We start from the raw sequence: 18,633 nt of genomic DNA on the forward strand, positions 1-18,633 counted from the left end.
AATAACTCATAATTAAGCTGATATTTAATTTAAGCAAAACATGATTATTAACCAAAATCAAACTAAACCTAATTAGGCTAAATCTAAGCAGCTCATCAAATGGAGTTCATTGGCATATTTTTATTTGTTGGTGACTAGGATGCCTATATAACAAGTTTAAAATTGTCATCATAGCTTTAATAATGTATAGAAAGATGCGAGTGTTGCATTTCAGATAATAGATAACGTAGCATTACCTCCTGGGTGATTTAAAGTAAACACATACAACTTATTTATTAGTTGGAGTGAGATAAGAGAAGCGAGCTTTATAGTACGATAGGCTAATGACGCTCATCTTTCGTCGCTAAAACTACTTACGACAATATTGTAGAATTTTATTTTAAAATAAATAAATTTGTAAAATCCGGATTGAATCCAATAATATTCTACTGGTCAACATTGTCAAAGGAACTAATGAAGCATAGACAATATCACTAGCAACATTACTACATTAACTTATGATTTTTAAAATTTATCGATGTAAATGAGATGGGAAGTTTTCTTATGAGCCGATGTAATTTTTAGTATATATATATATATATATATATATATATATATATATAAGGATAATATAGGAAATGAATTATATTATATTCTCTCCAATTAAAATACATATTATATTTCTTGATATTACAAATTTGCCCTTGTCATATGAAATAAATACCTATCACTAACTTTTCTTTTTCTTTTTCTTTTAATTTCTTTTTATGCAAGACAAAAAGAAATGTCCATCTCAGTGGGCCCATCACTCGAGGAGGTCGTATCCTTTCCTAAGTAACTATTGCCGACATCACAACCATCGCCGAGATCAAATATTTTTCCTTTCTCGGCCGCCAAGCTATTGGGTTCTCTCTCTCTCGCGGCGTTGCTCTCCTAACTGCCTAAGTCTCGGGATTCCTCAACCGATCGAAGCAGTGGAGCGAGATGCGTGGTGGGCTTCGCGGCCCCGTTCGAGATGATGGTAAAGTGAATTTGGCAATTTGGCGTGTTTTGCTTGTTTGTTTGTTGGGTGATTGGAGAAGATCTGAGGATGGTACAAATAAGGTTCTTTTTCCATGGGGATCATCGTAGGGGGTGGAATGCTCACGAGTTGATCAATGGGTTTTGTTGGATTGAGGCTTTTGTATTCCTTTTTGTAGGATGTGCGTCGATCGTTTCATGTGTTTGGAGTTTTTAGGTTCGGGCTTTCCTTAACAGGAAATGGGTCGGTTTGGCCGATTTTAGATCGTTTAAGACTTAGTTGTAGATGGGGTTTTGTCTGAATTAGCTTTTTAGGTGAGTTTTTGTTTTTCCAAATCATTTTCTAACTTTTTTGTTTGTGGGAATCTTTCATGGAATAGGTTAAGTCCTTTTGATGCAAAAAGAGATGGTATAAATTGTGACCTTTTATTTTGCAGGGTTGAAAATGCAGTATGTGCTTGATTTGATCAGGTAGCTAGTTAGAAAGAGGAAGATTGAAATCTAGGGTTCTTAAACTTTTGCATGTGGGATTGGGGGGTCCTGATTGCTTTAATTGGGTGAAATTGTTTAATGGGGATTCATACAACGGCACCGGGAAGTGGCGGTGGCGGCGGGGAGCAACCACAGGTTGGGAACTTGGCCAGGCAAGGATCTGTCTACAGTCTTACTCTCAATGAGGTTGAGAATCACTTGGGCGAACCTTTGCACAGCATGAATTTAGATGAACTCCTAAAGAGTGTATTACCAGCAGAAGTAAACCAACCAATTGCAGTGGACGTGGATACTGCCTCTGGTCAATATGCATCTGGCTCAGGCCTCCAGCGCCAGGGGAGTATAACGATGCCACGAGCATTGAGCAAGAAGACGGTCGATGAGGTTTGGAGAGACATCCAGCAGGGGCATCCGAAGGGCGAAGATGAGCGAAGTTTGGGCCGGGAGAGGCAGGCAACTCTTGGGGAGATGACACTCGAGGATTTCTTAGTGAAAGCTGGAGTGGTTGTCGAGGGCTGTATTAAGGACGATGGCCTAATTGGCAACATCGGTCTGGTTGGAAGCAGTGACCCAGTGGTGGCAGCACAGGATTTTGCACAAGGGACAAATTGGTTCCAGCAGTATCAGCAGATGGCACCTATGGATCCACAGCAGCAAGGGCAGCAGAGCATGATGGGTGCTTATATACCCAGCAGATCAGTCCCTCACCAGTTATGTGTAGGCGGTTCTATCATGGATGCTGTTTACCCTGAGGCTCAGATGAGCATGTCATCCCCAACACTGGGAGCACTTTCTGATCCTCAAACACCTGGTCGTAAACGAGCGGCCTCAGGGGACATGGTTGAGAGGAGGCAGAAGAGGATGATCAAGAATAGGGAGTCTGCTGCCCGTTCAAGAGCAAGGAAGCAGGTGGAGATCCCTTTTGTCTACTTCTTAGAGCTTGTCAAATTTACCGTTAGCCTAATTGTTCTTCTTTGATATAATGGAGACATGCATTGTTATATTAGACTTACAGAAATGAGCACATAGTCCTCATTATATCAAACTTCGTTGAGATGTCATTATTTATCAAGGTGTACATAATCATGACAGGCCTACACCAATGAGCTTGAAAACAAGGTCTCTCGTTTGGAAGAAGAGAATGAGAAGCTGAAGAAACAGAAGGTAAGCTTTCAGTTTTTTTTTTAAATTTTATTTTTATCTGTCTAGTTTGATGTTGGTGGAAATGCCCCTTTTTCTCACCGCCTGATATTGATTATTAACAGATAGTTTGGCCTTATGGTGCCCTGTTGGTTCTCTTTTCAAAATGGACAAAAGTAATATATGAACTTAATAATTGGATAAACAACTTCCATTTTCTTTCTCTTTGGCAGTTAGATTCAGCAGCTTGTGCTCATGCTTTCTGAATCATTTTCATACGAGTCAACTGGAATGTCTCAGCTACTGTTTGACAAGTCAGAAGCAGCCTATTAGTAAATTGCCTCCAGAAGTGTAATCCTTAACCTTATTGCCTTGTGCAGCCATGAGTCAACCTTATTGCATTCAGATACTTTATCAAACATTTAGTCTCCACCAACACATGGTGTTTCTGTTAGCCACTAGGAGATAAAAGCTTAGGTCTCGATATCTCATATTCTAATGCCTCTCTCTCATTATCCTAATGATTTGACATCATTGTTTAGGACTCTTCCCAGTTTAACACCAATGAGCAATCTCATCTCACTCAATTTGCTTCTTATTCTAGTGGGAACAAATGTAACTCACATGTTGCTATATTTAACATCGGTGAGCAATCTCATTTGCAATCACTTAACATTTCCACTTTATTATAGTGGGAGCAAATGTAAGTCAGGTTATACTCTATGTAATTGAGTCCACTAAATTTTACCATTGATTTCTCAATTTCTATGATACAAGGAGTTTTAGATGCCTAATTTTCTGTTGCAGAAGTGTGTAATGTTCTATACACAAACCTATTTGATTAATTTTAGATATCTTTCATTTATCTCAATTTCATTTACATTATGCATGTCTAGGTAGGAAGATGATATGTATCTTTGTGCATGGACACTCATATATATGTATTTGTTGGCATGTATATATTCTTGTACCATTGTATGCGTAAATGTACAAAGTACTCTCTAATAGTTAGCTAGAGCTCTCTAATTTTGGTAAATTTGGAATTTCAGTAGTTCTGACAGTAGTGTGTTTCTGTTGAAAGCATATTATAGATTAGTAAAGAGCAGATATATATACCAGAAATAGTAATTTTGTTTTTTATTTTATTTTAATGTACTGCTTGTTTTACAACTGAGAATTGACAATATCAGATCTTGTAAACATGACGGCACAGAAGGCCACGATAGTAATTGACAATAAAAGATCAAGTAGAAATCTGGAGTATACAATTGTGAAACTTGACTCTGGTACCCATGGCAGTCCACAAATTTCCAGTTCATAGATAATCTAAATTCTGACTGTTAAGTTATTAATTCACTATATGACATGCATCGCTTAGTAAATGCTTCAATCCATCTAGCCACCTGATTTGTGATTCATAGCACTTCTATTCAGTAGATTATTATTTTTCAATTGGTCTTCAAATTATTTCTTTCTCAGTTATTAAGACGCATCCAATCACTGTCCATGAAGATCAATTTTAGTTTTTAATACCCTAAAGCTTGTTACATGCTGCTACAATCCTGATAGTTTTCCTACTACTTGTGTCCTGCAATTAAAGAGATAAGTGCTGGTTGCAGGAGTTGGACAAGCTACTATGCTCCGCACCTCCTCAGGAACCAAAGTATCAACTTCGAAGAACAAGTTCCGCCCCCTTCTGACAATGTTCATATTAAATTTTGTAGAATCCGTGGGTTGATGTAGCTTTTGCTTCTTGCATTAGAATGTTTCAGGAGCTCTGGGGTGTTGTCGGTGTCCTACTCTTGCTATTCTGAGATTGCAAGGGGCCGATGCTCTGCCAGTGCTGTTGCTTGCTTTATACCGAGTCTTTGCTCCATTGTAAATCTACTGGCACAAATTTGAAGTTCTCCATTGTGGTGTTATCTCCTGGTTGCTAAGCTTCTTTGTATTAATACTTCCCAAGGCTAAGTGGAGACTCCATATTAGGTCAACTGACATGCTGTAGCAGATGTATAAATTCTTGTCCGAGAGCTGAAATTATTTTCTTCCACATTCATATCCAATTTTTGTGTGCCATTTCTTACAGACCAGTGTTAAGTTTTAAATATTCACTCTGATACATTACAGGCAGCAATATTAGGTCTGTTAGACATAAGCACAAAGAGTGTTGCAACATCATTTGACATGAGCAGGGTAAGCTACTGCAAAGATCTTCTTACATCTCAGTGAATGAAAAAGGAAAAAAAAAAAAAAAGGCAAGCAGTTCTAAGCTTCATTCATCACTGAAACTCTCTAGCCTCACCTAATCCACCATGCATTGCGAAGATTAAACTCAAGATCAACGTCAATGAAAGGAGAGAAGACAATGCAATCTCCTGCGCCATGGATGATGCGAACTGCAGCTTCGAATTCATCCTCTTCCTCTTCCTCATCTATGTATAGATACTCGCGGCATAGTGGACAAGTTCTTCCCTGATGCATCAACCATCTAGCTAAACAAAACTTGTGAAAGATATGCTGGCATTTGAGATCTCGAGCCTTGTCCCGACGGCGAATCATACCTAGACAAATGGCACACTCCACCTCCTCACCTAGCTCAAAGCAGTTGGCAAGGGCTCTACTGAAAGATGAAGCAAGAAAGCCATGCATGAGCCTTTGAGACATGGACTTGATAGGGATGAGCATGAGAGTAATGGAGTTGAGAAGATGATGATTCATGGGAGAGGATAATGTTTGAGGAAGTGAAGAGCAAAGGGTTACTAGTAGGAATTTACAATTTAAAGACTCATGAGTTCCATGCCACCCCTACTGAGAGCACCCTGATGCTTCCTTTAAGACTAGTCAAAAATTTAGTGCAAGGTAACCTGACAGGATGACATGTTTTGATCTCATTGGAGGACCGAACGGGCTCCGATTGTTTGGCGGTTAGAGTAGCGACACATCAGCGCAGAAAGGATGGTGGCTGTTTTGGATGAATGAGCTTGAACTTGAGCTAGGGCTCTTCAGACATCAACATCCTAATGTATGTACTGGGGAAGAAGTTAGAGATAGGAGGTTTCCAGGAAGTTATCCAGTTTCTATGTGACAAGGATACCCACTTGGATTGAAAGCTGGAGATTGTAGATTCTATTGTTTGTCTAGAGGTGCTCACCTTACTTTGCATAGGCTGGGCCAACACTAGTGTGGCCCAATGCAAAATTAGAAAAGCCTTTTAATGCATCGATCGTGGGCATCCAACGATGAGAATTAAGTTTGTTATGTATGTATCTCTTATCGATGATGTTGGTGCATATCTAACAATTTCTTGTCGTTTATAGATTATATTTCTTTTCCTCCTAGGAAAAAAAAAATGGAGTATTAGAAATAAGTAAAGAGAAAAAGAGAGCTCGGATAGAAATAGATGTGAAGAAAAAAAAAATAGATCTTTTTACCGACAGATTGAAAAAAAATACAAAGAAAACCTAATATTAAATGCCGCACCATAAGACTGATTTTTATCCTCAAGCTAAGTTAAAATAAAAAAAGTGACTAAATATTTAACTCAAAATAATTGCAACTCATTAAAACCAAAATACTGCAGGTCAAATGATCAACATCCATATCCATATGGTAAAATACAATATAGATGATTCTAATAAAATTTCATAGATTGAAATTGGTCGATTTGTAAAAAGAACCTAATTTATATAGATAATTTTAGACTTTTTAATTTTTTGAATAGTAAACTTAGGTTCTTTAGATCATTTAGTCCTTATTAAAAGTATATATATTTTAACCAAGTATATTTTGCGTATAATTTATATATTATTTTTTATTAAATTTGAATACGTACCTTAACAAAATTAAAAATGTTACATATTTTCTTTGCTTTCTAGGATATGGTAGTGTATTTTTATTTTATTAGGATTAAGTAGGTAAAATAAAAAAGTTTGAAAATATAATATAAAAACTGGCGAGTTTAATACTGTTAATATCGTAACTAAATAATTTTTTTCCTCATTGAAAGAATTTTTTAATAAAAAATCGTTAAAAGAATACAAAAGAAACCAAGAAGCTTAATTCCAGCATTAAATGCTGTACAATAAAACTGGTAGCGGTTTTATCCTCAAAAGTCAAAGCTAGGTTAAAAAGTGCATTGCCGACTTGCCGTTTTTACTGTTGAGAAGAAAGTGCATTGCCGTTATTTCAGTAACGGCAAATATTATTTTGTTTTAGGTTAATGTTTTTGGTTCATTTTTAATATCAAATGACTAAAATGTCCTTTGACTCATTTTGTAATTATACAATAATAGAGTTAATTATATCTTAACCTACCAATTATTATTTAATATTATTTTTACTCTTAACTATTTAAGTACAGCAAGTAACTAATTACCTTTTCTATGATCAAGGAGGTCATAAGATCAACTCCAACCACAATATTAGTTTGGCTTAGCTTGACTAGATGGCGGTTGATTTGTATCTAAAAAGAATTATTTCAACTTATATCTAGCCTTTGGGATCATAAATGATTAAAAAAAATATTATTTAAGTACAACACTACTAAGCTCTATTTCCATATAATAATTTAGATAGATAAATAAAATGTCCTCATTTTTTCTTCAGATTTTTCGATCACGATATCAAACTCTAAATTAATATTCTATATAATTCCAGATTTAGTTACAATTAAGTAGTTCAGGGGTGTTTCTGTCTTTTTAATTTTTCTAGGATAAATAAAAGAGGTTCGAAGGGGGTCTGAAATGTAAAACGGAGAGGAGGAGAGAGAATGAGCGCGAGAAGGGAAGGAATTAATAAAACCAGCAGTCGAGTCGCAGTCTTAAGCTCTCATTTCCAATTCCACAAACCCTCGTCTTCGTCTTCTTCTCCTCTTCTTCTCTCCATGGCCGCCTCCTCGGACAGGGAACCCGATCTCGCCGCCGTCTCTTCCGACCCGCCCACCATGTGAGCCGCTCTCTCTCTCTCTCTCTCTCTCTCTCTCTCTCGATTAGATGTGAAAGATGATGTTTTGGAATCGGAAGGAGCCAATTGGGGCTTTCCAAATTCTTTGCTGCAGTCTAAATTAAAAGGAAGGGATTTTGATGGAAAAATTAGTGAAATGTATCAAAAACACCCTCCCATTTGCCTTTATTATCATTCCCACCCTACCGTCCGTCTTTCCTTTATTGATAGTAAAATTAATTATTGATGCAAAGTGACATTAATAAGCAAATTCTAAGGTCAAATGAAGGGTATTTTAGATTTTTATCATATTTTTATTTTTAAAGTTACGGAACGATTATCCAGATGGTATAATATGAATTATAATAAATGAAAAATAAAAATGTATTAGTTGTTTGGATTAAAGATTAAGTGGACGGATGTGGTCCAACCCCATTGATGACTGATGATATTATCTGTTCTGTTTATATTACTGTTAGCTTCTACTGTTTAGATCTATTTTATTCTACTTTTTTTTTTGGTTATGTGCATGTGTACCCTTTTATCTTCAGCTCTGCATAAAAAATTCTTCTTCTTCTTCTTATTATTATTATTATTTGGTTTAAGAATATTTTGGATGAGACTTTGATCTTTACTGCAGTTTTGACAAAATCATAAATAAGGAGATTCCTTCCAAAGTGGTTTATGAGGATGAAAAGGTACCTTATTGTTATTGCGAAAAACATAAGTTGGTGTTTGTGAATGTTGTTATGTTTTTGTTAACTTAGGAAAGTTCTACATTTGGTGCTTTGGTTCTTGTTAATTTATATGTTTACAAGCAAACTTTTTGGATATGAATTGAAACTTAAACAGAAAAGATGATGATATTGATTATTGACCTTGGTTTAAGAAACTCTAAATATGATATGTTCATTGTTTTACAGAACTGTCCAAAAGGTACTCACTGAAATGTTTACTCATCTGTCTAGAAGCATTTGAAGAGTTTTTTTACAATTCGAAACGGCTATGAACATCTCTCCACTTCCCAGACTTTGATCTTGCAACTTATAACTGGAACTCCATTATTTTTTCCGAGCACATTCACTGTCAACAACTTAGATTTTATGTATTTTTGTAGGGCTCAAATGATCTCTTCCAAAAGTATTTCACAAGTTTCTAATTGCGTTATCTGGATTTTTGTTAAAAGTTTAGTTGTATTCTTATTACTAGCATAGCATGGCATTTGACCAGTGTGTCTGTCTCCTACCTTTTCTGGCTGTCCATTTCGTCAGGTTCTTGCATTTAGAGATATATCTCCCGAAGCCCCGATACATACTGTAATCATCCCCAAAGTTAGAGATGGATTAACTGGGCTTTCAAAGGTACATCTTCTCTTCTTTATAATGTTTTATTCCTTAAGTTCATCGTCTACACTTATATATCATTTGATAAGAATGAATTTGGATAAAGAAGAAGAAGCAGAATTGGGATAAGGAGAGAGTAGGATCATTTATTTGGGTTAATAATTGGATGAATTTTATTTGTCATTCGGACTACATATATAGCCTTACAACACTAAGAAGATATGACGATAAAGCTGAAGAATAGGAAAAACAACTACCACTACCAAGCACATTTTGAGCTTATTCAACTAACAGACTAAAAACAAACTTGACCAAGTCTTACTTGACCTGATCTTTTCCACTTACTTAAGTTCATGCATTCATAGTGGCACTTATCATCTTTTCTACTAGAAAAAGACATTAGGCAGGGATTGATTCAACAAAAGGCCAGCTGTTTAGTTGAACTTATTGAAATTTAACAGGTAAAGGGATAAATTTCCCTAAACATTATTTGCAGTAGGTCAGTAAAACTATATTATACATTATCAGCAAGTAAACTGATTTTATGTGGAATATCTTGTTCAGTGATGGTCGGCAAGATAAATGTGTTATGTCCTCCAAAGCCTGCATCTGTCATCCACATTACAGTTCCCGAATTTAACATCGATCAATGAAGAACCGTGCTAATTATACATTCATGGTCTTTAATCAGGAAATTCTAGTATTGTTCTGTAACTTCTTTCTGCTTCAGGTCTTAGAATCTCCATTGCTCTACTCTGTCAATCTTTATGTAGTTCCATTCTTTTCATTTTTATAGTAGCAGGCGATGTCTTTCACCATTTCTTGTTCATAGGCAGAGGAGAGGCATGTGGAAATACTCGGCCATCTTCTTTACGTTGCAAAGCTGGTTGCAAAGCAGGACGGGCTTGATGATGGCTTTCGTATCGTTTTAAATGACGGAATCAATGGAAGTAAGTAACAGAAACATCTCCTTTCATGATTCATACATTCCTACCATTTTTTGAACTTTGATCTTCTTCGCAGATCAATCAGTAAATCATATTCATCTTCATGTTCTTGGGGGGAGAAAGATGGACTGGCCTCCTGGCTAAGTGATTGATCAAATACAGAACTGGGCATTGAGATGATGAGGTCATGTCATTCATCTCAACCAACTCAACAAGAAAAGGGTGGTGTTTGTTAATTTTTTGCGTGCTCAGATGGAACTATAATTTGCTATAATGTCACTTTGTTGTGCTTGAATCTAGAAATGTTTTTTATCGTTACCATAGTAGTTAGTATCGTGTACTTCCTTTTCCATTAAATCTGGATTTCCTTTGAGATATAAATGCTTGTCTTTATGGTGATGTTTTATGGTTAAAATGAAGTAGGCAAGGCAACAAGAAAAGAAGAGGAAAAAATAGGAACAATCGATGTCATACAGTCAGATTAACCAGTTTAACACCATCACATAACAAGCATCTGCTTGCTGCCTTGAGGAATGTGATTAAAAACATTTTTAAACAGTGCTTAACTTTTAATATAGCAATTTCCTATATATTTGAAGCTTGCAAATCCATTGCATGATCATTGATCACTGAGCATAGTATCTACTTAATTCTTTTATCATAGGAGCTATTTGTAAATGAACATCTCAAGTTAATCTCTGAGGGCAATCAATCCCTGGTAAAAAGAAACCTCTATCCAAAATATATACAAAAAAAATTACCCCATAACTCTGAAACATACTTTAGAGTTGGGCAGCTGAGAAAATGTGATAGGTAAAAAAGGATATGCCATCCATCAGTAAAGAGGATCTATCAACATTGTAGGCAATGTGCAATGTAAGAACAAAAGACACAAGAGACATTGTATGTCCCAACACCATTTGCAGCCCTAGAAACTAGTCATTCCTACTGGGTGAGGCATAAAATATATCTTCAAGAAATTTCATGATGAAGCATTGAACATCATGTTCAAATACCAACCTGAAAATCTGAAAGCCACTTACCAATTACTGTTTTATTAGTGGTTAGGTCAAACATGTAATGTGATAATCCTTTATTAAGCTTAATCTTATGCGTCTTAACAAATTATTCAACCACTAAACTACCCAGAATACTTCATCCTGCTTGAGTAATCTGTTTCCCAGTGCTAGAAAATGTAAATCAACTACAAACGATGGTCTCTGTAATGTTTTCCATATCAAACCACTATTTGATATGGAACCTGGCTCAAGTTGAACTTTCATCATCTCTGCAGTTGCCTGATCTACCTATCTGATTCAGGGCTACTTGTTCGGTTTTGCTAGATTTCAAGATGAAATGTCCTGAATGAAAAATATGGTGCATGGCTGGTCTTGAGACAGATAGAAGCTCTCATGTTTGTAGTTTGATAGATTAACCTCAAGTAAATAAATGCCTAAGAGTATCTAAGAGCTCAGTTTAGTAAAAGAACAGATAGGTGTTTAGAGGTACTAGAGTTCCATTTACTAGTGTCTACGACCTGAACCCACACCACCAGGGCATATGGCACAAGGCCTAAACCGTCGCACCAAGTAGTTTCCTCTATTGCTTACGATATTTGCAATTTTCATATACCACAAGAATCTAGAATGAGAATCAAAACATAGATGTCATGAAATGATTATACTATAAAAGGTCATAATACCTAAGTGAGAAACACTATAAGAATCTATCTACTTGTAGATATCTAAAACTATCTATTGTTGTCTCAATGAGTCAAATTAGTATAGACCGCCACACTCATAAAGAAAACTATATGGTATATCAAGTAAAGCATACAAAAATATTGACTATCTACCAATCCTCATGGACCAATGTTGTTTTGCTCCTGTATCTCCACAGAAACTTATCTCTATCACAGCCACAAAATAATAGGGACCTGTTAGGACCATACCGATTAGCAAAACATCTCATCAACAACTTTTAACATCGAACCAATGAATTCCCATCTCTCGGACACCCAATGCCTCCCAAAAGAACAAAAAATATTAAAATTTTAGCAAAATTGAACATTATGTACTTATTTGCTCGAAAATATTGTATCAGGTTGTCATATCAGAACATATATAAAGATAAGAAACGAGAGACCAAGCCCTCAAGCTCCACATTATTAATAAAGACGAGGAAATAGCTTCAATCTAACTTGGACTAGACCTTCAAAACAAACCACTTTAGTCTAGAAGACAGGATCCCTACTTCCTGTCTCTTCTTTATCAACTCCAAAGTTTTCCTTTTCATAAAAGAAAACATATTTAGCAACAGTAGCAGGAAATCACTTACTTGAGTCTCCTCTCCGAAACTCCTCATCTTCATCCTCAGCCACTACGACCGACCCATTTCCTATCAACCTATCCTTCATCTCCCCCTCCGCCGCCACCTTCTGCGACCCTGTTAGCCTCGCGAGCATCACAAATGACATCCCACCAAGGACATTATTCAAACACCTGAGCACCACTACCGAGGCCTTAAACGCAGCCGGCGGCACCGCCCTTGCCATCAAGAATTCCACTCCATTCAGCGTCTGATACCTAAAATTACTACTCAAGCCCATGTGCAACGCCCAGGTAACGGCATTGAGCAGTGTAGGCGGTGGCTTATTCGGCGTCTCGAACGCCGGATCCATCTTCTTGCGGAGCGAGATGAGGCCATTGGAGATCGCAGTGCCCGCGAGGCCAGCTGCGAATCCGACGGCGGCAAATGTGGCGCCTTTGTAGACAAAAGTACCGAATCTTGACAAGAAGGAGTAGGAGCCAGGTTCGAACATGTGGCTGGTGGGGCAAGAAGCGAAGAGTCCGGGTAGGCAGGAGGAGGAGGCGGCGGAGGTAGGGGCAAGGAGATACATGAGGGTAAAGTTGAGGATGGATCCGACGACGAGGGTGGAGAAGACGAAGTCGAGCTCATTGAGTCCAAAGTTAGGGCGGGAGGCCATGTCGCCGAGGACGCAGGCGGTGACGCCGACAAGCTCCTCCATGAGGACCTTGAAGGGGAACTGGGGGTCGGCCAAAACCCTAGATCGCCATCCCTCGAGGAAGAGGGCGAGTGGACCGGAGGAATCGGAAGGGCCCTTCCCCGGGACGCCGCCGGAGGAATCCCATCGGCCGCCTCCGCCTCCGCCTCCTCCGGAGTAGTTGCCACCGCCGCCTCCGGGAGGGATGATATCGTCGCTGGAGGAGGAGAGGGAGGGAATGGGATTAGTGGATCGCAGGCGGAGATGGGAGGACCGAGGGATGGGTTGGAGGAGATTAGGGTTCCTATGGGAGAACCGGTGGTAATCGGCGATGTGAGAAGAGGGGTTTTGGAGAGGGGAATAGCGGAGCATGGCGGCCATGGCGAGTGCTTAGAGGAGAGAGGAGAGGGGAGATGCTTATTATACATATTAGTGGAATAGTGGGGTTTTATGTTGGGGGTGAAATGAAAATTGCAAGAAGTGGAGGTGCTTTTTAGAAGAACAATGGGTGATTCATTCGAATGGAAGTCTTAGACACCTGTACTAAGAGTCTAAGATACTATCTAGATTGATGGAATGATACTATTGGTTCTTATAGAATTTGGATTTTGGAAGGAGGTGAAGTTTTTGATATCATACAAAAAAAAAAAGAAAATCTACAAAGTTATAGGGACTAAACTGCAAATTTGCAGAACAAATACCGAATTACATTTACGCCCCTAGTATACGACAATATCATATCCCACCCCTCAAAAATATTCGCCTGTCGGAAGGAATAAAAGTGCAATGTGATATTTACGGGCCCAACTGTGAGGCCCAATAACGGCCCATTTAAGTAAGATTCCTACAGTCCTTTATGTGCTTACGATGTTGGCCCAATACTTGGATCGATATAACTGAAAGGAAGATAAAGAGAAATTAGAGAGAGAAAAAATAATTTTCTCTTATTTGAATTAGATTTTGTAGAGAGAAAGGGAGAGAAAAAAAATAGTCTCTAAACAGTCACATTTTGTCTCTCCAAAAGTAAAGATAAAGAGACAAAGAAAGAGAAAAGAAAATATTTAGATTTTAACATTCTAAATATATCCTTATTCTATTATACTTGATTTTTTTTTGAGATTCTATTTAACAAATTTAAAGAAAAATGCTTAAATATTGGATATTATAACTTGTGCAGGATATTATAGCTTGTTTATATTACTTTTATTTATTCTAAAGAGTAATATTATGGATATTATAGATTGTGCTAGTTTATTTTAATAGCTCAATATTGGATTATTACAATAATAATAAATGTTATTTTCTCTTTTTAAACCAAAATGGAGAAAATTTACTCTTCTCTCGACTATATTTAAACAAGATGAGAAAAAGTGATCTCAAAAGCAGAAAGGGAAAGGAAGGAAGGAATGAAGAAACAACAAATAGATCCAATGAAACAAAATAATATCATCATGAGTGAAGCATTGTTGAGGGAAATACTTAATTGGATGTAGGTTTTGAGGCATGTGAGCTCTACTACTAAAGATCCTTCAAGTTGCTGAGATCCATGTTCCATATGCCACCCACCTCTTGAAGAAATCTTGAAGAACATGACAAGATTCAGATCAATCAGTGAGAAGAAACTGAGAGTAATTGCTTAGCCAGTCAAATTAGTGATGCAAGATGATCTATTTTAGAGTCTTAAAGGCATAAATTTCCTCACATGTGAAAGCTGGTGCATTGGTCTTTCCTCACCGCATCATGGCATTTTCTTTTGGCATCTTTTAGGCTAAAGGAATCCAGGACATGGTACTCTACTGTCCTGCTTTGATATATATATATATGTACTCTGAATCCTGACTCACCCAATTAAGCTGGTGAGAAATTAGATCATAAGAATATAAGGTGCTTCAGAGAAGCATAATAGTCAAAATCAAAATAACAAATGCTGTGATGCTTACTGCTAATTGAAGCTTCCTAAAAGTTCTTCTATGAAAATAAAGAAACAGCATTAACATCTGAATATTTATGGGTCCTTAATTCCTTGATTCAATAGAATAGAGCTCTGCATTGCTGATTATATGTTTAAGCTCCTTTTCTTAATGATTATGATGTGATTAGTTATGGCAGTTCTTTTGTCTCTGCCTAGGTACATGACAAATAGCTTACATAGCACTGACAGCCTTCTAATCATGTGCATCAACTTGTGGGAGGTTTTTTTTTGTTTTGTTTTCCTCTGTATAATTCTTCTTCTTTCAATCTTGACCCATGTGGTGTCTAGCATTCAAAGATGGCTACAAGAGAAATATTAATACAAGTTGGTTGTGCATTTGGATGGATGCAATTCTCAGGCCACATGAGAAAGTGTAGAAGATTGACCCATAGAGAACTTACATATAATGGATTCCACCACCCTCTTCTAACCATCTTCATTTCTTTCCTTTCTTCACCAAAGCAGACATGAAAGCCATTTGCAGCACTCTCTCCATCCTCTCTGCTTTGATGTTGCTGCATTTCTTTCTTGGATTTCCGTCTCCTTCTCGGTCCGATGGCGAGATTCTAACAAAAGGGATCCAATCACGAAGGCTTCTGCAAACAATGGCTACAAACTCCATCAATGCAAAAGGCTTCGATGCAGTAAGAAACAAGAAGGCTGAGACAGAGGTCAATGAAAGCCTGAAGAGGCTGCCACCAAGCAGGTCAAACCCAACGCAGAATTTTTTCAAGAGTAGAAATCCGACACAGCATTAATCTAGTGAGGTGTCAAGAGCAAGAGAAGAGAAGAGAAGAAACATTCTCCTCTTGTATTTTTGTAGTGAGTTCTTTCTCATCTCGGTTCTTGTTTGTAGTTGGTTGGAGACTTGGGTAGGGAAGAGCTGTAGTTCACTTTTCAGTTGAAGATCTGATAGGTTGAATCATATGTATATAAAATTATCTTTCATTGCGAGATTATATCTAAGATACTACTTTGATTGGAGACTAGCTAGGATCATTTCTTGTACAATTTATCCCTAAGAATGGCAGGCATTACTACTGTTTGACACAATTTAATGGATGCACATAATCTCACTTAAGTATTTGGACTTTGAAACTAGGGCACTCTAAATTTGAAACTCAGAATAAAGCATGAACCAGGTCTTTTAAATTTCTTTTTTTTTTCCTATAATCATGTCAGATATGCAGACAAGATGAAATTTGAAGACAAGTGTATAAGAGATAATGCTTTTGTCCAAAATCCTCAAACCTCATTACCAACTTCTAAATCGCAGGGAGAAAAGCCAAGTGTACATGCTGGAAAAGTATGTTAGAAACACCAAACTGGAAGGTAAGAGGGCAGACAGACATTCTGTAGTTAAATCTCTGCATCTGTTCTAAAACTACAGAAAATGTCATCTTTCTAAATGACAGAAAATCTCAGGACTGGATGACACCAACTGGGATTTTGATATCTTGTAAAAAATTAATAGTGCTGGAATGCTAAAGAGAGATGGATTACCAGATTTACATCAAGAAATGATTGATATTTGGAGTTTATGTCGAAAAAGATTATTGTTAGGAAAAAAAGTATATAGTCTACAAGTATGGTTGGATCAAGAGAAAGATTCCCTCAACAAATGGAGTACATCACTGAAAAATGCTAGGGATAGTAGAGTGCATGATAAATACATCATGTATGAGGTTTACAGATCCAAACCATTTCAAATGGTAAAAACTAACGGCAGGCCTCGTCTTACAATAACTAGAAATGCTTACATTATGAGCATTTACTAAGAACATGAATCCTGAGACGATTAGCTTCTCCTTGTCTTACCACATCCTTTGGCCACCAATCCGCCTCGCGAGTTGTACATCCTTTTGCACTGCAACAAAATTAGATATTATCATTTAATAACATTCAGAAAGCCAAAGAAACAGAGGTTTACTGATTTAGGGAGACGTCAAACAAAATTAGATTACCCTCCTTTCCACATGATAATAGTACAACTATGATGGATAGTTCATTGACATTTTATTCTTTTGTAAATTTTACTCTAACTCAAGCATGCTGCTTTAATTGAACCATTTAAACGTGATTGATTGTCTTCAATCTTTGAAATTGAATTCGGAGCCAAAGTAAATACAAGATCTATAGTTGGCATGAAGATAGTCTATCAACTTATTTGAACTTAAACACTTTTTGACTGGTTCATGCAATGTCTAACAATTACTTGTAGAAAGGAAATGAAAACAGAAAGAAATCTCGAATGAATGCCCACTTACTAAGTGTAACACGTTTAGCGTGAATTGTGCAAAGATAAGCATCTTCAAACAACTGTTGTACATAAGACTCCGCTGCCTGCAAGAGATGCAATGAGACTAAGGCGCACTAAAATTGAGTATCATAGCAAATTTAATTTGACTTGTATTAAGTAATATACATGCATTTCCACAAGTCTATAGTCATGCTATATGAACTTGCATTAGGAGTATCCTGAGGGATATGATTTGTTATAGGAAAAATAATACAGTCCATGATGAGTGCAAATCTTTACTGGGCTATAAAACATAAGCAGATACTTGCTGCACGGAGCAACTACAACAGTGAAAAAGAGAGAGAACCTCTTGCAGGGCGACTAGAGCTTCACCGGCCCAGCGCGAGACATCCCTCGAATAGAAGTTTGAAATCTCCTTCACCTGAGATTACATAAAACAGAGTCCTTTAGGTGGGAAAGAAAGAGATCGAGAAACTTTTGAAAAGGAATCCCGCATCTTTAAAGATTGCTGCTACGACGAATGCCAAAAGGATCGCATACATTCTCAATACCAGAAATGTGAATCTAATTTTATCAAGGAACGCAAAAAGATCTGAGTAACAAAAGGGAGCGGAGCAGGGGCGAGAGAGGGATACTAACGAGCCTCACGAACGGTGCGAAGGGGATCAGCAGCTTGCACGACTTCTGCAGCTTGCGGATCTCCCGCAGCGCCCCGGTGCCCGGCCTGAACCGGTAGGGCTTTCGCTTCTTCCCTACCTCTCCAAAATTACACATCAAACTAATCAAAATAAAGAAGGGGACAAATAGAAGAAGAAACAGAAAAGATGAAAAAAATCAATCAAGAACCAAAAAAGATCAGACCTTTAGCTGAAGCAGGAGTGGAGCTACCCTTCGCAGTCTGCTCCCTCCTCTGCATCACCTCCCAAAGATCTCAAATGTGGAAAAAGGAAACAACAAATTGCAAAACAAGAGGTCAAGAAAAAGAGGCTCACTTGGGCTGAACGAGCTGGTGTCGACGAGGTGCTCGCTTCCTCTGCGGAGAAAGTTTTAGGGTTTAGGGTTTAATCGACTGAAGGAGTAGAGAAAGAAAGGGGTTTGCGGAGAGAGACCTTGGGAAGGAGAGTTTCGGTTCGATTGGAGCCTCTTCTTGGTGCGCGACGGGGACTTGCTCGCGAAATGCTTCCCCCGCGCCATGAGAGAGCGAGAGATGAGTTCTTTTTTCGCTCTACGAGGATGAGAGAATGTGGTAATCTCACCGGCAGAATATTGTACTCTCAAGCAGTAGATTTGGCGGGAATATATGCTAAATAATGTATAACACTTTTAAAATTAATTAATTATCAATCGGTTTAACGAAAATTTAACTGTTAAGATCCTTAATAGTATAATATAAAATGCAACAAATTTAAAATATATTATTATTTTTTAAATATATTACCTTGCATATTATTTTTTGATAATTATATTATCTTAATAATTTATTGAGTAAAAGATATATATATCATATATATATATATATATATCATAATAAGGGT

General features: G+C 37.4%; 4 protein-coding genes across 5 annotated transcripts; 2 read left to right on the plus strand and 2 right to left on the minus strand.

The window, feature by feature from the left end:
* Nucleotides 1–828: 828 nt before the first annotated feature.
* On the plus strand, nt 829–4,694 carry LOC140799069 (ABSCISIC ACID-INSENSITIVE 5-like protein 2). Its single transcript, XM_073153205.1, has 4 exons — nt 829–1,000; nt 1,437–2,400; nt 2,584–2,655; nt 4,251–4,694. Exons 2-4 carry the CDS (start codon nt 1,570–1,572, stop codon nt 4,329–4,331), a joined length of 984 nt encoding a protein of 327 aa, XP_073009306.1. The 5' UTR covers nt 829–1,000; nt 1,437–1,569; the 3' UTR covers nt 4,332–4,694.
* Nucleotides 4,695–7,392: 2,698 nt separating this feature from the next.
* Nucleotides 7,393–10,243, plus strand: LOC140798540 (14 kDa zinc-binding protein-like). Its single transcript, XM_073152396.1, has 5 exons — nt 7,393–7,575; nt 8,213–8,270; nt 8,844–8,933; nt 9,748–9,865; nt 9,939–10,243. Exons 1-5 carry the CDS (start codon nt 7,400–7,402, stop codon nt 10,004–10,006), a joined length of 510 nt encoding a protein of 169 aa, XP_073008497.1. The 5' UTR covers nt 7,393–7,399; the 3' UTR covers nt 10,007–10,243.
* Nucleotides 10,244–11,913: 1,670 nt separating this feature from the next.
* Nucleotides 11,914–13,285, minus strand: LOC140799359 (protein RETICULATA-RELATED 3, chloroplastic-like). Its single transcript, XM_073153667.1, has one exon. The coding sequence runs from the start codon at nt 13,245–13,247 to the stop codon at nt 12,192–12,194; it is 1,056 nt and encodes a 351-aa protein (XP_073009768.1). The 5' UTR covers nt 13,248–13,285; the 3' UTR covers nt 11,914–12,191.
* Nucleotides 13,286–14,866: 1,581 nt separating this feature from the next.
* LOC140798912 (histone H3-like centromeric protein CENH3) lies at nt 14,867–18,364 on the minus strand. 2 transcript variants are annotated; one of them, XM_073152999.1, is made up of 8 exons: nt 18,208–18,364; nt 18,091–18,131; nt 17,960–18,008; nt 17,738–17,850; nt 17,445–17,519; nt 17,106–17,181; nt 16,657–16,705; nt 14,867–15,447 (listed from the first exon to the last, which is right to left on the minus strand). In XM_073152999.1, the coding sequence occupies exons 1-8, from the start codon at nt 18,290–18,292 to the stop codon at nt 15,423–15,425; spliced, it is 513 nt and encodes a 170-aa protein (XP_073009100.1). In that variant the 5' UTR covers nt 18,293–18,364; the 3' UTR covers nt 14,867–15,422. The 2 variants fall into 2 exon arrangements, with proteins under 2 accessions (XP_073009100.1, XP_073009101.1); XM_073153000.1 differs by having other exon boundaries at nt 14,868–15,434.
* Between the last annotated feature and the right edge of the window lie 269 nt (nt 18,365–18,633).

Source organism: Typha latifolia, chromosome 12, assembly GCF_019914945.1.
Source record: "Typha latifolia isolate L0001 chromosome 12, TyphaL0001v2, whole genome shotgun sequence".
In the NCBI taxonomy this organism is placed as follows: domain Eukaryota; kingdom Viridiplantae; phylum Streptophyta; class Magnoliopsida; order Poales; family Typhaceae; genus Typha; species Typha latifolia.